Raw genomic sequence first — 16,369 nt, forward strand, 5'->3', positions numbered from 1 at the left:
CTTGGCTTCCCCGGGGGCTTCTCATTTGTCCGTTCAGTGGGTCATGGGCTTTTTCTCATGGGTTTTAAAGAAGATTAAATGTGTTAATGGGGGCTCAGGCCTGTAATATGAACACTTGGGAGGCTGAGGCAGGAGGATGAGAAGTTCATTGCCAGGCTGGGCTACATAGAGAGACACCATCTCAAAACACAAGCACATAAATGTATTAATTGCTCAAAGAGCTTTGAGTCCTGCCCTGCCTTTCTGAAGTATTTTTATTATATTGCTGGAGCTATATTTTATAAGTGTGGCTGTATTCCTGAAGGGGCAGGCACCTGCTTGTCACAGAGGAGCTGAGAGAACCTTTGTGTGCTTGGGGATGGGGGGGGCTCTGGTTAGTGCCTCCGGTCTCCTCCATAGTTGGGAGCTGCCTGGCTTTGTGTCCCTGAGCTGGCAGCCTCTGGGCCAGGAAAGAGGGGGAGAAAAGGGAGGTTTGGTAGCTGACCTTGGGAACAGAAAGATCCTGCAGTCCACAGACGGGCATTCTGCCTGGGCCTTGGGGAACCCAGTGCATCCCCCAGAAAGCCAGCGGGGTGGCCTTGGGCAACTCAAGAAAGCAGATAGAAAAAGGGGAACTTAGAGGGGACACAGAGACTGCTGTAGTCTGAAAGGGAAGAAAGTCTGGACAGATCTGTGCGTCTTCTTTGTCCCTCACTGCCTGCTCAAAGGTAGGTTTTTCCCTAATGTACATACCCTAAATTGGCCAAGGATGGGGGCCATAGTCTCCCATTGCAGAGGACGGGGTCATAGTTACCCATTGACCAAGCAGGAAACTGAGACCCACTGAGATGCAGGCTAGCTCAAGCTTCCAGGTTTAGAGACCCACTGAGAGGCAGGCTAGCTCAAGCTTCCAGGTTTAGGCAGCCTCTCTGTAGGTGCCACCTGGCTCTGAGAGGCAGATGCTGACCCTGTGTACCGATTCGAAAGGCTGACCACAGTGGCTCATTGAATACAACTGTGTGACTGTGACAAAAATGAGAGTCTGGGGTTTTTGATGCTCAAAGCCCCGTGGAATCTTGGGGCCAACTGGAGAGTCAGAGAAACTACGGGAGAGGGAGTGGGGCAATGCCCGGAGAGCTGGATCGCTCTAGTGGACTGGATTACTTCCGGTCAGGTACGACACTATTGTTTCCCCATGAGCTGCTGTTGCAGGTGAAGGGAGGCAGGATCGTCCTGGATGCACCCCAAGCTCACGGGGGACCCGTCGCCTGGAAGTGTCAGAGATGGTGATGAGGGCCTGGGGAACACTGCAACCTAAATGGCTTCAGTGGCTCATCTTGTGCTTGCTAATAGCCTTGGGGGACATCTCAGAAAAGAAAACAAGGGACGGGAGACAGAATATGTATGTGCACATACATGTGTGCACTTACATGAAGACGTGCTGATAGGCTACGCTCTCTGTGGTGCCAGGGCATCTGAGAATTTGTTTCTCACATGAGTGATGGGTGTCTATGCAGAAAAGGGCCTGCCACGTTGGTTTAGGGAATGGCCCCCGTAAGTTTTGTGCTGTTTCTACTTGTGGCACTTACCAGAGTCTTTGCTGTGCTAAGGCCCAAAGTAGGGTCCAAAGGTCTCTCTAATCAGAGGATAAGTAGCAAGTCCCCCCACCGTAAGGTCAGGGAGAGGGAGGGAGGGGAGGGATGCAGTAACCGCGGTGGCTGAAACCATTGCTTTGAGGTTAGAAGAACTAGGTTTGAATCACAGCGTGGCTCCTTCTTTGCTTTGTGATCTTGGCTGCGATGTAAGACCTTTGCATCTAATGCATCGCTTTAGAATTAGTGGGAAGTGAGTGGGCTACAGAGTTGAGACCCTGGGCTGCCCTGTGGCAAGGCTGCTGCTGGTGCTGGCACAGAGTGCTTGCTGGAGGATACCTGGATTCCAGAGTCCCTTCCATTGTTCTGGATAAATCCCTGCTGCCTCCTAGCTACCATGATGCTGTAAAGGAAGCCTGAGCCAGGGACCGTGGATGTGTTACAAGTTAGCACCACAGGAAGGGCCTGTGGGCAAGGTCAGTTAAGGAAGTAACCAAGGCTAGTTCACTCCTGCTTGGTGATGATCCCTAGCCTTCCTAGCCGCCCCCCTCCCCAATGTGCATGCCTAGTTGTAGGAAGAGGAAGCTGCAGAATGGTCAGCCACTGAGGCCTTCTAAGGGCACCTTTTGTACCCACAGGTCTTCTGCTGGGCTGGCGCTCAATGCCCACAGCTCCCCTCCCTCAGTTTCCCCATGGGGCAGGGCTTGGCAGAGGGTATTGCAGCTCATGGATGTTGGCAGGAAATCACAAGAAGGTGAGACCTGTGCTAGCTGAGTAGTCCTATATAGCAAGGCTGGGTCTAGATGGTCCTACCTACAGCCATGCTCAGTGTGGTAGCTCAGGCCTATAAACCTGGTGCCTGACAGACTGAGGCAGGGGGATTGCTATGAGTTCAAGGCCAGCCTGGGCCAAGTGCGAGACAAACAAAAACAAACAAACAAACAAACAACACAGAAAGTGAGCCTTGCCTTAGTGGGTAAGACCTGGGAACCTGCCAGCCTCTAGGACAGGTGCCAACTTGATTTTTATTATCATGCAGTCTAGACAGATTCCTGAAGCCTGAAGTCACGGTGCTGCCCTGTGACCCCAGTGCTCCCTCTCAGTGAGGGGTAGGTTCCGAAGGGGTCAGCTTGCTTGGGTGTCAGTCTCCCAACTGTGGAGTGGGGGGCAGATGCAGAAGGCAGAGCCCAGCATTTACCCAGAAGCTGGGGACATAGCCCAGTGAGCCCTGGCTGAGTGGGGAAGGGTAATGCAGGTCTCCTGGGTCTGGTAAACAGCTCCTTTGAAGATGTGGCTATGTGGTGCTGATAAGTGAGGAGTTGTACTGATGAGCCAAGCCTGGAAGGATCCCCTTAGCCCTGTGCCCCACTCCTACTCTAGCCTTGGATGTGTGTTTGAGCCACCTCCTCCGCAGAGATTGGAGTCCACGCCAGCCATCCTCCCGTTCCTCTTTACCCAGTGCTCACTGCAAGTGCACACTCATGGGCTCCAGGACACACACACACTTGCAGCTCTGCACGTTCATACCGTGAAGGCTCCTATCATCTCCCATCCTCTCCCCGAGTTTCCATAGCTCCCAAGGAACACATTCTACAACTGTACAAAGTAGCTGATGGTAAGCTGAGGCCACTTCAGTTTCCCCAGATAGGCCCTGGGTCGGTCACAGGAGACTCAGACCTGGAAACTAGTTAGCTCCTGCCTTCCTTGATCTGGCTTTATCTCCATCTCTTGCCGGAGGCCCCTCAGATGACCAGCTCCCTGCCAAATACTGGGAGGCCATATATCATGTCGTGGGGAAGGGACAGGGATCAGGAGAGGCAGGCTGCCTTTGTCTCTTGTCCACATTTTGTTCTTTCACAGCTGAGTAAATCCAGCAGACCCTTGCCTGGCTCCTGGGTACCCCCTGGCCCCCATGGGTGGCCTGTCAATCACTGGATACTGCCAAAGCCAGACTCTGGGCCACACCTGAGCTGTGGTGCAAGGATCCAAGCCATGTCCTTCAAAGTATCTTTCCTGGGGTTGGTCCCCATACACTAGCAGTTTGGGGCAACTCTGATGAAGCCAGCCCTTATCAGGGAGGCTCACAGGGCCGTATATGGCTGGGAGGAAGTTGGATACTCCTGGTGCCTTGGGCTTTGAGCAGAAGGTCACAGTGGAAATCTGTCATTCAGAACTCAAGAACACATCCCAGCAAAGACCTAAAGCTATGACAGATGCCCTTAGGATAGCTAATTTGTAACCGTAGTGGGTGGAAAGGGGTCCCGCTCAACATGTGAGGTGACAGCCCAGGAAGGGTTAATTTAGAGCTCTCTTAGTCCCGTTCAACTTCCACCTCCATCTAGGAGGAAATGGGTTTTCCAGGAGCTGGTGGCGTCTAGGTGACGCAGGTCCACATAGGATGGCAGGGGAAGTGACTCAGGCCTCGGGAGAGAAAGTGAGCTCTAATATTGCTGCTGCCCACCATGCTGGCCCTTTCCCTAGCAACCAATCATGCTAGGAATGGTGGGGGCTCACACAGCCTTAGCCCCCCTCTATCTTGTGGAATCCCTGGGGACCCTGTGATTTTATCCATTGTATCAGGCTGGCTCAGCGTGTTCTGTTCTTAGCATGTTTACGGGAAGCTGAGGTCAAGAATAACAGCCACTCTGAAAGGGGTTGTCAGTCCAGCAACTTCTGTCTAGGCTGGACTTGCCTGCTTTGTGCCCGTGACCTCTGTAGCTCCTGCTTTTCTCTCTTTGGGGGACCCTAAGCCAGGGGGGTGTGTACCTCAGGAACTTTTGAGGAGAGGGCTTGGGAGCAGCCTTGTGTGCTCTTGTGAGAGATGGCCTTTTTCTGGCCTCAGTTTCTGCATCTGTAAAATGGTAAACCCGGAACAGTACTCTGCAGATGTGGTTGTGACTATTGGGGTGGGGCTGCTAACATACCTTCTCAGTAACCATTGGCTCTGGCAGTGCTGTGGCAGGTGGCATTTGGTGGCTGAAGCCGGTCTGCTTTGCCGTTCTTCATCTACACAGGCCAAAGGTGGTCCCTAGGAGGTGGGCCTCTGCTGCTGGCTGCAGGGACTAGGGTAACCAGATCTTGGGATGCCTGCAGGAGGCACTAGGGTGCCATCCTATGATGTTGCTCTTACCCTTTGGAGTGTGAGGCTGGGTGGCAGGTGTGTGTGTGTGTGTGTGTGTGTGTGTGTGTGTGTGTGTGTGTGTGTGTATGTGTGTGTGTGTGTATGTATATATATATATGTAGGCCTGGGAGGGGGCTCAGGCAGGAATGTGCTGAATGGATAAATAGGACTCTTCCTGACCCATGTGGTGGTCCCTTAGCTATCTGAAGAGACCCCCCTCCCCAGTTGTTCTCCTTGTCCAGCTTCTGGCAGCCTGTGACATTCAGGGCCAGCTAGGAGGGAAGTTCTCTGGGTGGGGTCACAGCCTTCCCGATACTCTGTCCGGAAGGGAGGTTCATGTTCTAGGAATTTCCCCTCAAGTGCTCCGAAGGCCAAGCTGGCCACCTGCAGTAGACAGAGGCCTAAGGAGGGGAGCATGGGATAGAGAGTTGGGGGGAAGGGTCTGAGTCAGGGACGGAAGTGCACTGGTCGGAAGGTACACAGAGACAGTCTAACTTCAGTGGAACCCCATGTGCGCTCCCCACCCCCACCCCCAGTTCAAGGCCCTTTTTGATGAGTGGTAGACTTAATTCTCACAGTGACAGCTGAGGTAGGTTTGATTTGTAATCCTCTTTACAAGAGAAGGAAATGAAGCCCAAATATGGTGTAGTTAACTTAAGAGCACACAGCTAGGAAAATAGAGGGGCAGGGATTTGAAACCAGGTGATCTGGCTCTGGAGTCCACTCCACCAAGAAATCCAAGCAACCATCCTCCTCCTCCTTACCTCCCTCCTCCTCCTCCCCCTCCTCCCCTCCTTCTTCCTCTCCTTTTCCTCTTCTTCCTCCTTCTCCTCCTCTTCCTCTTTCTCTTTCTCCTCTTTGTCTTCCTTCTCCTCTTTCTCTTCCTCCTCTTCCCTCTTCTTCTTTCTTCACTTCCTCTTCTTCCTCCTCCTCAAACCCCAAGAATGCAGACAGGGGTGTTTATCCTCCTTAAAGTGACTCCACAAAGGTTCGAAGTGGAGGGGAAGTCCCTTGTTTGTGCTTGATCCCTTCCATGGGTTGCCATGGTGATCCAGCCTCACTGTGCCCCGCCCATGAGGCGGAGCTTGCTCCCTTCCCTGCCTCTTTTGTTCTCAAGGCCATTTGGGGAGAGTCAGTGCAAGACAAATGGCTCTGTCCTGTCCTGGACCCTGTGCTGACAGTGGTGGCCCACTGAGAAGGCAAGAGCCCTTCCTAGTTAGCTGTGTGACCACATGAAGTTGTTGGCTATCTCTGGGCTTCAGATCTAAAACGTCACAAAATGGAGATCGGATGGAAGTCTCAAGTGATTTGTAAGCTTCAAGTTAAAGAGAGGAATCTGTCTGGAAGAAGAGAGATTTGGGTTAAAGGTTGAATGGACAGTGTCAGGGACAGCAGAGAGCAGAAGGGAAGAGATGCTGGCCTTCTGCTGGCAGTTTGATGCAGGGAAACCCATGCCTCCATGGAGGGAGCACGCTCTCCCCTACAACTTTCCTGTTCTCCGTGCAGTGCTCTGGCACCGGATAAGGACCGTGGCCTCTGAAATTGACCTTCCCTTCTGCGTGTTTCAATGCTCCTCATGCTTGGGTGTATGGGACTGGCTCTCACTTGAAGGGCCCAGGGTGACCAGAATGAGACTGGTCCAGAAAGGAGACAGCAAGATCCTGCTTGAGCCACCCAGTGCTCAGTTTAACCTCTGCCTCTTCTAGGAAGCCCTCCTAGTTTTCCCCCCAAATTCAGATTGCCTTTGCTCCCTAGGTTTCCAGCCTTCCCTTTGCCTAATGGTGGAAGATGAGTGTCTGTCACTGTGGTCTGACACAATTCCCTACAGTCTGAGGGATGGTAGTCGGGGGTATGTCAGCACCCACTTGGCCACTGGGCCAGCTGGGAGGGCCAACAACGGAGGACATCGCCAGCGGTGGTATAGTTCATGTGGGTGTAGTGTAAAGAAGCACCCAGCTAATAGTGACCCATGGAGTCAGTATGGAGAGATGGAGCTGACCCTCAGGGCGGGAGCACATAGACTAAACCACACCTCTCTGCCACCAGCTTCTCAGGTCCTGGTGGCTGGCTCCCCCTAGTGGTCATGACAGGAAACATCCTTCCCTCCAGCACTTTTTATCACGTTCACCCTGCTGCTTTCCTGCTTCCGCCTCTGTACTAGGCTCTGTTTCCTGAATGAGGAGGGACTGTGCCAGTTGATGGCGTGTGGATAAAAGATTCAGGCAGTGGGGCAAGGGGTGGGGTTATCAAATGTCATTGTGACTGGTCCCAGGAGCAAGGTTCCTGTAACTACCTAGGCCTTAGGGACTGTGACACTTGGTTCCCAGGAAAAACTCAGATAGCCCGTTCATTTCCCTGCATCTCCTCCAGGCCTGGCAGATGCAGGATAGTGTTCAGGTGGATCTAGACAAGGCCCCTCGTGGCCCCTGGGCTCCTCTGTGAGCCACTTACACCTTGTGGCAGAGCAGCAAAAGGCAGAGCGTGTGGCCATGTCTATTTATAGCCTCTTGATGCTCTGGAGAGAAGCCTGACCATTACTTTGTGACCTTTAGCTCACTCCCATCCATATACAGGCCTCCCGCTGTGGCGCTGGCCCCTCCCCCATTCCCCTGTCCCCGTCCCCACCCCGGTCATAATGTTCTCACTCTCTTCCAGGTAGGAGTATAATGGCTGTCCAGGTGCTGCGGCAGATGGTCTACTTCCTACTGAGTCTGTTTTCTCTGGTGCAAGGTAGGCTTTCTTGGGGCCCAGGGTTTGTGGTGACTTTGTCTAATGCCTCCATGTCTGTGTGAGGGCTCTCTGTGTAAAGGATGGGTCTGCAAAGCAGCCCTGAGGGCACCTTGGGGGAAAACAGGCATCTCTTCCTTCTTAGATGCGGCTCCACAGAGCGAAACTTGGGATGGGTGCAGTCCTCTCTTCCTTTGCAGGGAGTGTCCTTGGACAGTGCACACGTGTGTGTGCCACAGTCTAATACAATCATGGTCTCATTAATTAAATAATTTGCATTAAACTTTGGCTTTTGACTTTGAAACAAAATCGCCCCCCCCCCCCCCCCCCCCCCCCGCTCCCCTGCAAGACAGGCTTTCTCTGTGTAGCCCCGGCTGTCCTAGAACTCACTCTATAGACCAGGCTGGCCTCGAACTCAGAAATCTACCTGCCTCTGCCTCCCAAGTGGTGGGATTAAAGGTGCACCACTGCCTGGTCTGAAACAAATTTTTTATCTTCACTTTTATCTATTTATTTATTTATTTATCTATCTATTTATCTATCTATTTATTTATTTGTTGGAAACCAGTAAGGTCTAGCAAGATAGATACATTGTTATACATTGTTGTAGACTGATAGATACATTGTTGTAGACCAATAGATACATTGTTGCAGACCCTTGAAATCTAGAGCCTTAGAATGTGTGTGAGTCCCAGGTCCTAGCCCCTGGCTGGTCCTGTTTATAGCCTCTGCCTCCTCAGGTGCACACAGTGGCAGCCCCCGAGAAGACTTCCGCTTCTGTGGCCAGCGGAACCAGACCCAACAGAGCACCCTCCACTATGATCAATCTTCAGAGCCTCACATCTTTGTGTGGAACACAGAGGAGACCCTCACAATTCGTGCCCCCTTCCTGGCAGCCCCAGATATTCCCCGCTTCTTCCCAGAGCCTAGAGGGCTCTATCACTTCTGCCTCTACTGGAGTCGCCACACTGGGAGACTCCACTTGCGCTATGGCAAGCATGACTACCTGCTTAGTAGCCAAGCCTCCAGACTCCTCTGCTTCCAGAAACAGGAGCAGAGCCTGAAGCAGGGAGCCCCGCTGATCGCCACCTCTGTCAGCTCCTGGCAGATTCCCCAGAACACCAGCCTGCCTGGGGCTCCGAGCTTCATCTTCTCCTTCCACAGTAAGGCTGGGGGGACATATGAGTGTGGGGTGGGAGTCACGGAAGACATGGAAAGCCCATGGAGGAGGACCTGGGTGCTGATGGCAGCTATTGTCACCTGACCTGGGTATCCTCTAGGAGGATAGGTGGCTGGGGAGGGGAGGATTGGACTGTTTTGCCTGTCCCTGTTATGATCTGAGATCTTTGTGATGACCATAGCATCACTTCAGCCATTAGGAGAGCATCTTAGCTACTTTTCCTCTCTATGATAAAACACTCTGCCAAAAACAACTTAAGGGAGAAAGGTTTCCTTTGGCTCGCAGTTCTACGGCACACTCCATCATGGTGGGGGAAGTCCTGATGGCAGGTGCTTGAAGCAACTGGTCATTAGCATTTGTAGTCAGGAAGCAGACAATGATAAATACTTCTGTTCAGCAAGCCTAGGGGATGGTGCTGCCCACTTTTAGGGTGGATCTTCCTACCTCGGTTAGCCTAACATAGATCCCTCACAGACATGGCTCCTGTCAGGCGGATGAGCAATATTAATTATCACAGAGAACAAGGGATGGAGAGAAAGAGATTATTACTTACAGGTCCTGAGGTGCAGTGCACACCTGGAGGTCATGCTTATATACACACAAAGGTCAGGACGCAGCGGGAGGAGGCTAGGGGGGAACATAACTTGATACATACCTGGGAATGTAACACTAGGAAATGTGAGCTCTGGCAGAGCCACTCTCCAGCCAGAAGGCCCAGCTTCTATTCAAAGTACAGGGGCTGGAGGAATGGCTTAATGGTTAAGAGCATTTGCTGTTCTTGTAAAAGATCCAAGTTCAGTTCCCAGCAGCTACAATGGGTTGTCCCCAAACATCTGTAACTCCAGTTCCAGGAGCCCCCACAACCTCCTCTGGTTTCTGTAGGAACCCAGTGTGTACACAATACGTGTTTATACACACACACACACACACACATTAATTAATATTAAATCATTAAAAAACAAAACACAGGTAGAAGCAACATAAACTGTGGGCATTCCGTGTACCCTAGTATCAGCAAAGAGGAAACTGGGGTACAGGGAGCTATGCAACTAACAGATTGGGGCTTTAGGATGTGAAGCTAGCAGCTGATTAGCAGGGACAGGGAGAATTAAGGGTTGGGGAAGCAGGGAGGCTGTCAGGGAGGCCTGGGGACCATGACCTTGTGGGTCAGGAAATGGATGCTTTCTCACTTGGGTCTCCTCCTAGAGACACCCATGTTTCCAGGGGCTCAGGTAGAGATGGCGAAGCTAGAGACTGGGAGATCCCCAAAGCTGGCACAATAACCCACATAATCACATAATTCCCGAGGAGATCTGCTTAGGCCTGGTCCCTCAGAGCCTTCTGTGCTCATGTGTAGCAGGCCCTAGGAGACACAGCCCCACTTAGCTGGCTTCAAGTATCTGTGATCTGTGGCCCCTCTGCCTCTTGGGCCCTTGGGTCCCTCTTCTGTGGAGTGCCATATGAGGGTTGCATAAGGCTGTATGCTGGCCGTGGGAACCTCAAGCAGTCTGTTGCCTTCCCAGATGCCCCACACAAGGTCTCCCACAATGCATCTGTGGACATGTGTGATCTCAAGAAGGAATTGCAGCAGCTTAGCAGGTACCTGCAGCACCCTCAAAAGGCTGCCAAGCGGCCCACCGCAGCGTTCATCAGCCAGTAAGTGTGGATTACCTAACTAGGGGATGATGGAAGGTCTAACCTGGGCTAGGAGGAACTGGGAAATCTTCTCTGAGGCTGGACCTTCCTCATTGGCTCCTGCTGGGTTGTCAGTAAAGACAGATACTAATGCAATGCCCGGCCTCTTCCCTACAAGAGACTCCATCCTGGAGTCTGGCACGTTGAGTTCCCGAGAGAGGTTTGGACATAGCATAAGTGGGACATAGGCATGAGCTGAATTCCAAAGTACTGTCCCTCGCTGCCACTCCCTTGAATCTGCATACTCAGCTGCCTGTGTCCTTTGTCCTCAGCACCCTCTCCTCTCTGTTCCTGTCTATCCTGTGTATCTAGACCATCACCACTACCCCCTTCCCTCTGTCACCTGCCATGTTCTCCCCCACACCAGGCAGTTACAGAGCCTGGAGTCAAAGCTGACCTCTGTGAGCTTCCTGGGAGACACATTATCCTTTGAGGAGGACCGGGTCAATGCTACAGTGTGGAAGCTGCCACCCACAGCCGGTCTAGAGGATCTGCATATCCACTCCCAGAAGGAGGTCAGTGCCCTAGGGTGGGGTGGGCTAGAAGGGCAGGCAGGAGCACTCCCTACAGCATAGCGGTAACCCTTGTTTTCCCCTGGGTCTGGGGACAATCCACAGCCCACAGGGAGAGCTGGTGTCTGAAGATCCAGGTTGCAAGACCCCACTGAAGACCTCTTAGCCTTTGCTCCTGCCACCCGACTCCCTGGTCTCTTGTGGGGTGGCCCAGAGCCCAGTGTTTAGAAGGGGGTTGTTTGGCGTGAGGGGGGAATCTGGGGTGTTTGCTGGGCCGGGAACTGAGGATCCTCGATATGCAGGAGGAGCAGAGTGAGGTCCAGGCATACTCGCTGTTGCTTCCCCGGGCCGTATTCCAGCAGACCAGAGGCCGTCGCCGGGATGACGCCAAGAGGCTCCTGGTAGTAGACTTCAGCAGCCAAGCTTTGTTCCAGGTACGGAGTCTCCTCTTACCTGCTCCTAGGGTAACTGATAATACACACACACACACACACACACACACACACACACATATGCAAATATATGTATATGGGTATATATATACATATATGTGTATATATGTATGTGTATGTATATATATATGTATACATGCATATATACATATGGGTATATACATACATACATACACACACACACACACACACACACACACACACACATATCTGACAGAGGGGTGGAAAGGTGGTAGCTAACCTACTCCAGGAGCCAAATACAGGCAGGAAGGGCCCTCCAATGCACAGAGCTCCTAGGAGAGGTGTGAATAGTGCTGTTCTCATCCAGTGTGAATGACCAGCAAGACCCTCAGAGCAAAATGTTAGGAGCGACAGTAGTCTAGAAAGGGTGGGCAGAGGCCTTCTTAGCTTTTCTTCTTCTCAGCCTTAAATCTCCAACCTGTCCCCCCTACCCCCAACCTCATCTATCTAGGACAAGAATTCTAGCCAAGTCCTGGGTGAGAAGGTCTTGGGTATTGTCGTGCAGAACACCAAAGTCACCAACCTCTCAGATCCGGTGGTACTCACCTTCCAGCACCAGCCTCAGCCAGTAAGTGTGAGCAAGCCAACCCCAGGGCAAGGGTCCCTTCCTGCTGGGTCACATGTCTGCTTCCTGTGTCTCCCAACCCACTTGTCTTTTATGGAAGGGTTGCCCAGCAGCCAGCTCCCAGATTGGGGGCGGGGGTGGGGACTGCAAGGTGGGTAGTGAGGTGAATAGGAAGGTTAGGCCGTAGGAGGGAATGCGGAGGGTGGGTGATAGAGGGAACATGAAAGATGAGCAAAGAGAACACAGAGTGGTCTATAGAGAGAAAACGCAGGGAGCTGGCTGTGGAAAGGAACAGAGGCTGAGTTATGGTGGCCCATGCTTCTTGTCCCCACAGAAAAATGTGACTCTGCAGTGCGTGTTCTGGGTTGAAGACCCGGCATGTGAGTAGGGCGGGGGTCTCTAGGGGAACAAGTATCTGGAGGAGGCATGGAGTTCTGTTGGGGTAGGAGAGAGGAGAAGCCCCAGGGATGAATTTCTGGAGAAGATGGGCGTAGGGGAAAGGTGCGACGGAGGCCAGGGATCTGCTGGTGGTGCAAAAGTTTGCACCAATGACCCAGTCTTGTGTGGAGTGCATGGTGGGTGGGGTCTTGAGGACTGGGGTTGACCAGGGTCCTGTGCTTTCCCCTCAGCAAGCAGCACAGGGAGCTGGAGCAGTGCAGGCTGCGAGACAGTGAGCAGAGACACACAGACATCCTGCCTGTGCAACCACCTGACCTACTTTGCAGTGCTGATGGTAGGGGTCTCCCCGAGATCCCCCTGCAGTCCCGCCACAGGCCAAGCCCATGTCCTGTGTCATGTACTTGGAACCGGCTTCCTCATTTAATCCCAAATAACCTGCCAAGATAGCTCTGATCAATCACCCTATTTCAAAGGATGCTGAGGCTAAGTACTGTATATAAGGCTGCACAGTGTTGGTGTGTGACGAACGTGCAGATTCCTGCTCCCAACCCACAGGCCTGGGCCAGCAAACTGTTTCCTATAGGCCCCCAACTGGAAGCCACTGAGATGGGCTCTTGCATTCCCCAAATATCAGAGGCTTTGTTGAAAATATGCTAAGTCAACAAAGGCATAGACTCTGCCCGACCCCAGCTCTGCTGAGCACAGTGGGTGAGCATCTGCTAGGTCTCAGGGCTGATGTAGCTTCAGTGGTCCTAGGAGATCTCAAACTCTGAGCCGAGCTTCTACTGACAACTGGGGCTTGAGTGGACAATCCCCAGCTAAAGCTGCCCCCCTTAGGGCTTTGTGGGGTTCAGGCCTGGCCTGAGCCTACTTCTTGGGCGAGGGTTCCTGTGGTGTGGGTCAGAGACTTACTGGCATGGGAGGAAGACAAAAGGGTATTCATGTGGGAGGGGCTGGCTAGCTCCCAGCTGGCCAGGAACAGATGCTAGCCCCTTGGAGGGGACCGTGCTGAGATTGTCACTCTGTCCCCATCCAGGTGTCATCCACAGAGGTAGAAGCCACTCACAAACACTACCTCACGCTCCTGTCCTACGTGGGCTGTGTCATCTCTGCTCTGGCTTGTGTCTTCACTATTGCTGCCTACCTCTGCTCCAGGTAGGCCAAAGGAAGTAGAGTGGATCCATTTCATTCCTATAGACTAGGACTCGTACCATGCAGGCTTGCTTCACCCAAAATATGTGCGTTGTTGGAAAGCTATGGGTGGGCTCTCTGCTGACCACCACACTCTGTGGCCGTCAGACCCCAACAATAACATTAGTTAATTCAGCATTAGCACTGAGTATCTGCACAGTCAAAATCCAAACTGCAGGGCACACAGGGTAATAACACAATGATAATAATGGTAATGGAAACAGAACTAGGGGACTTCTCATGGAGTGTCCACATGCCTCACACTGTTCAAAGAGGGCAGCAGACTTTGAGACCTCACAGGGAGGGAGTGACAGAAGTTGTCCAATTATCAGTGTTTGGTATAGCCTCCATTAAGGTCTGCTAGAACCTGGGCCTGCCTGAGTGGAGGAGAGACACTCTTGGCTGGGTCTTCAGTTGTCCTGAGGAAGGAGTAGGGGTGGAGCTGGGTACAGGTGGGCTGTAAGCAGGTGCATCATAGCCAAGTGCATTCGCAGGTGCACACTCCCAAGGCTGGCCAGGTGCTTTGTGGAGGCTGAGGTAGGCAAAGCACTGAGCACAGGGGCAGGGGCATGGGAACTAGTAGGAAATGCAGAGCTTCCTGCACCAGACACTTTGCCAGATCCATCCTCCTGCTGTGTAGAGGAGGAGGCGTTCTGAGGTGGACTGGACTAGCCCAGGGCAGTACAGAAGTCAAGGATAGTAATGGTGTGGGACCAGTGTCTTCTGGTGAAATTCTGGAACTCCTTAGAATGCCATGGTACAGGTACACACTGTGCTAGTGGGCAGATATCCACAGCTGCTCAGAGCCACATGGCCAGATAGCTATGGTGCAGACATGAAGGCCTCCTGGAAGAGGGGGAGAGGGAAGGAGGGAAGAGGGGGGAAAAAGAGGAGGATGAGAAAGGGGAACAGGACAGGGCCATGCCCCTGATTCTGCCCCTGTGCTGGCCCGCTAGCCCATGCTCACGTTCTCCCTGTAGGAGGAAGTCACGTGACTACACCATCAAAGTCCACATGAACCTGCTGTCCGCTGTCTTCCTGCTGGACGTGAGCTTCCTGCTCAGCGAGCCTGTGGCACTGACGGGCTCCGAAGCAGCCTGTCGCACCAGTGCCATGTTCCTGCACTTCTCCCTGCTTGCCTGCCTCTCCTGGATGGGCCTCGAGGGCTACAATCTCTACCGACTGGTGGTGGAGGTCTTCGGTACCTATGTGCCCGGCTATCTGCTCAAGCTGAGCATCGTGGGCTGGGGTAAGTGGCAGGGAGAGAGGGGACCCCAGAACCCACTGTCTCATCTACTACCCACTGGGCTTCGGGCCAAGCACAGACAGCAGGTTCTGCCCTCCCCCGTTAGGGAATCAAGCAGTTCCTCCAGCTGGACTGGGGGCATGGACTTTAGTAGTGACTCCAAGATCCCCCACAAACCTCCGTGACACAGTGGCATTTTGTCTTGGCTGGTGATAACTTAGTTCACCTGTGACTCAGACTACTCAAGTCAGACTGAGGCACAGAGTTCCATGCATGAATCATTTTACACAGTTCATAGAACTTGACTTCCCCAATACCCCGGACCCCACACCCCACTTGCTGCTCTTCCTGCGTCCCTCCTGTTTACCTTCTGCCTAGAATTTAAAAAACTCGGGCTGACTGTGGCAGCCTTGGCTATGTGCTGTTCCCTCCCCCAATGAACTTTCTATTTCTACTTATAAGTGCATCAATAAGACCAAGGCAATGTCTTCTCTACTAGAGTTGTCTCCCTGCCCTCCCCACCAGCCCCATCATCCCCTCATCTCCCTGACTGACCATACTTCCACAGTGTGCCACAGGCCTTTTCTCCTGGGAGACCCAGGAAGGGACAGGGAAAAGTTGAAAGAGAGTCTACCCATTATGGAAACAGAGGGGACCTACCCAGGCCCACGGGGATCAGAGAAAATGGACTCAGAGGGTGGACTCAGAGCTTCCCCCTTGCTCTCTGCAGGTTTTCCTGTCTTCCTGGTCACTCTGGTGGCGTTGGTGGATGTGAATAACTACGGCCCCATTATCCTAGCTGTGCGCCGGACTCCGGAACGTGTCACCTACCCCTCTATGTGAGTGGCTATGGCAAGGACAGGAGTGTGGGTCTCGAGGGTCGGGCAGGGACAGCAGCCTTAATTGGCCAGGTTGTCTGGGAGCTATGGGCTCCAGTATGCTGGAGGAATAGGCCCCACAATGGTCAGAGCCCGGGATTAAGGACCACAGGGACAAGGAGAAGCCAAGTCTGCCCTTTAGCAGTCAGGTGCCTGTGCCCAGAGCCGGGCCTTTCTCTGAGCCTCAGAGGAGAAGTGTTGGGCTACATGGTCCCCCACCAGGCTTCCTTCTCACATCCATTGGTTCTGAAGCAGATGGAAGTCTGTGGTGCAGAGAGCATGAACCACTTGTAACCACGCCGTGATTACTATGTGGCACCAGCTGGCAGGGGACATCCTGAAACTAGACCTGAGGAGCCAGGGTGCTCAAGCCCCAGGTCAGGGAGGAATGCTTTCCCCTGGCTCCACCCTGATGACATAGAACCCCAAATGTCCCCCTTCCCCCACGCCAGGCCTGGTAGGCTTGCCTCAACCTTGTACTGTCAAGAACACGGCTTCTTTAACACCTTCCTTAAAGTTATCTGACTGGGTAACTGGATGCCAAAGATGGCTCAGGGCTTAAGAGTGCATACTCCTCCTGCAGAGGACCTGAGTTTGGTTCCCAGCACTCAAACCAGGCAGCTCACAACCATCTACAACTCCAGTTCCAAAAGATTGGATACCTCTGAGTTCTGTGTCCTCCGTGTGTACCAGCACACATGTGTACATATCTGCATAGAGGCACATACACATAATTAAAAATAATAAAAATAACTATATATTTTAAGAAACTAACTTTTAAGATGACAGGAGGCCAGTGGTGCTTGTCACT

General features: G+C 52.7%; 1 protein-coding gene across 20 annotated transcripts in view; it reads left to right on the forward strand.

Annotated features, from left to right (window-relative positions):
* The window catches only part of Adgrg1 (adhesion G protein-coupled receptor G1), a 39,453-nt gene that overhangs the window by 20,336 nt on the left and 2,748 nt on the right, over window positions 1–16,369 (forward strand). For 8 of the 20 annotated variants that reach the window (XM_006530695.3, NM_001198894.1, NM_018882.3 and 5 more), the window contains exons 2-12: window positions 7,348–7,422; window positions 8,160–8,582; window positions 10,123–10,255; window positions 10,662–10,809; window positions 11,109–11,240; window positions 11,731–11,847; window positions 12,179–12,224; window positions 12,474–12,577; window positions 13,280–13,398; window positions 14,415–14,683; window positions 15,411–15,519. In XM_006530695.3, the coding sequence (XP_006530758.1) occupies window positions 7,359–7,422; window positions 8,160–8,582; window positions 10,123–10,255; window positions 10,662–10,809; window positions 11,109–11,240; window positions 11,731–11,847; window positions 12,179–12,224; window positions 12,474–12,577; window positions 13,280–13,398; window positions 14,415–14,683; window positions 15,411–15,519 (1,664 nt within the window). In that variant the 5' untranslated portion in view covers window positions 7,348–7,358. Of the gene's footprint in view, window positions 1–93; window positions 708–2,209; window positions 2,326–5,831; window positions 6,003–7,347; window positions 7,423–8,144; window positions 8,583–10,122; window positions 10,256–10,661; window positions 10,810–11,108; window positions 11,241–11,730; window positions 11,848–12,178; window positions 12,225–12,473; window positions 12,578–13,279; window positions 13,399–14,414; window positions 14,684–15,410; window positions 15,520–16,369 lie in introns of those variants that run through there. The other 12 variants (XM_006530690.4, XM_006530686.3, XM_006530687.4 and 9 more) reach the window with 6 other exon arrangements.

Source organism: Mus musculus, chromosome 8, assembly GCF_000001635.26.
Source record: "Mus musculus strain C57BL/6J chromosome 8, GRCm38.p6 C57BL/6J".
NCBI classification, from domain to species: Eukaryota; Metazoa; Chordata; class Mammalia; order Rodentia; family Muridae; genus Mus; species Mus musculus.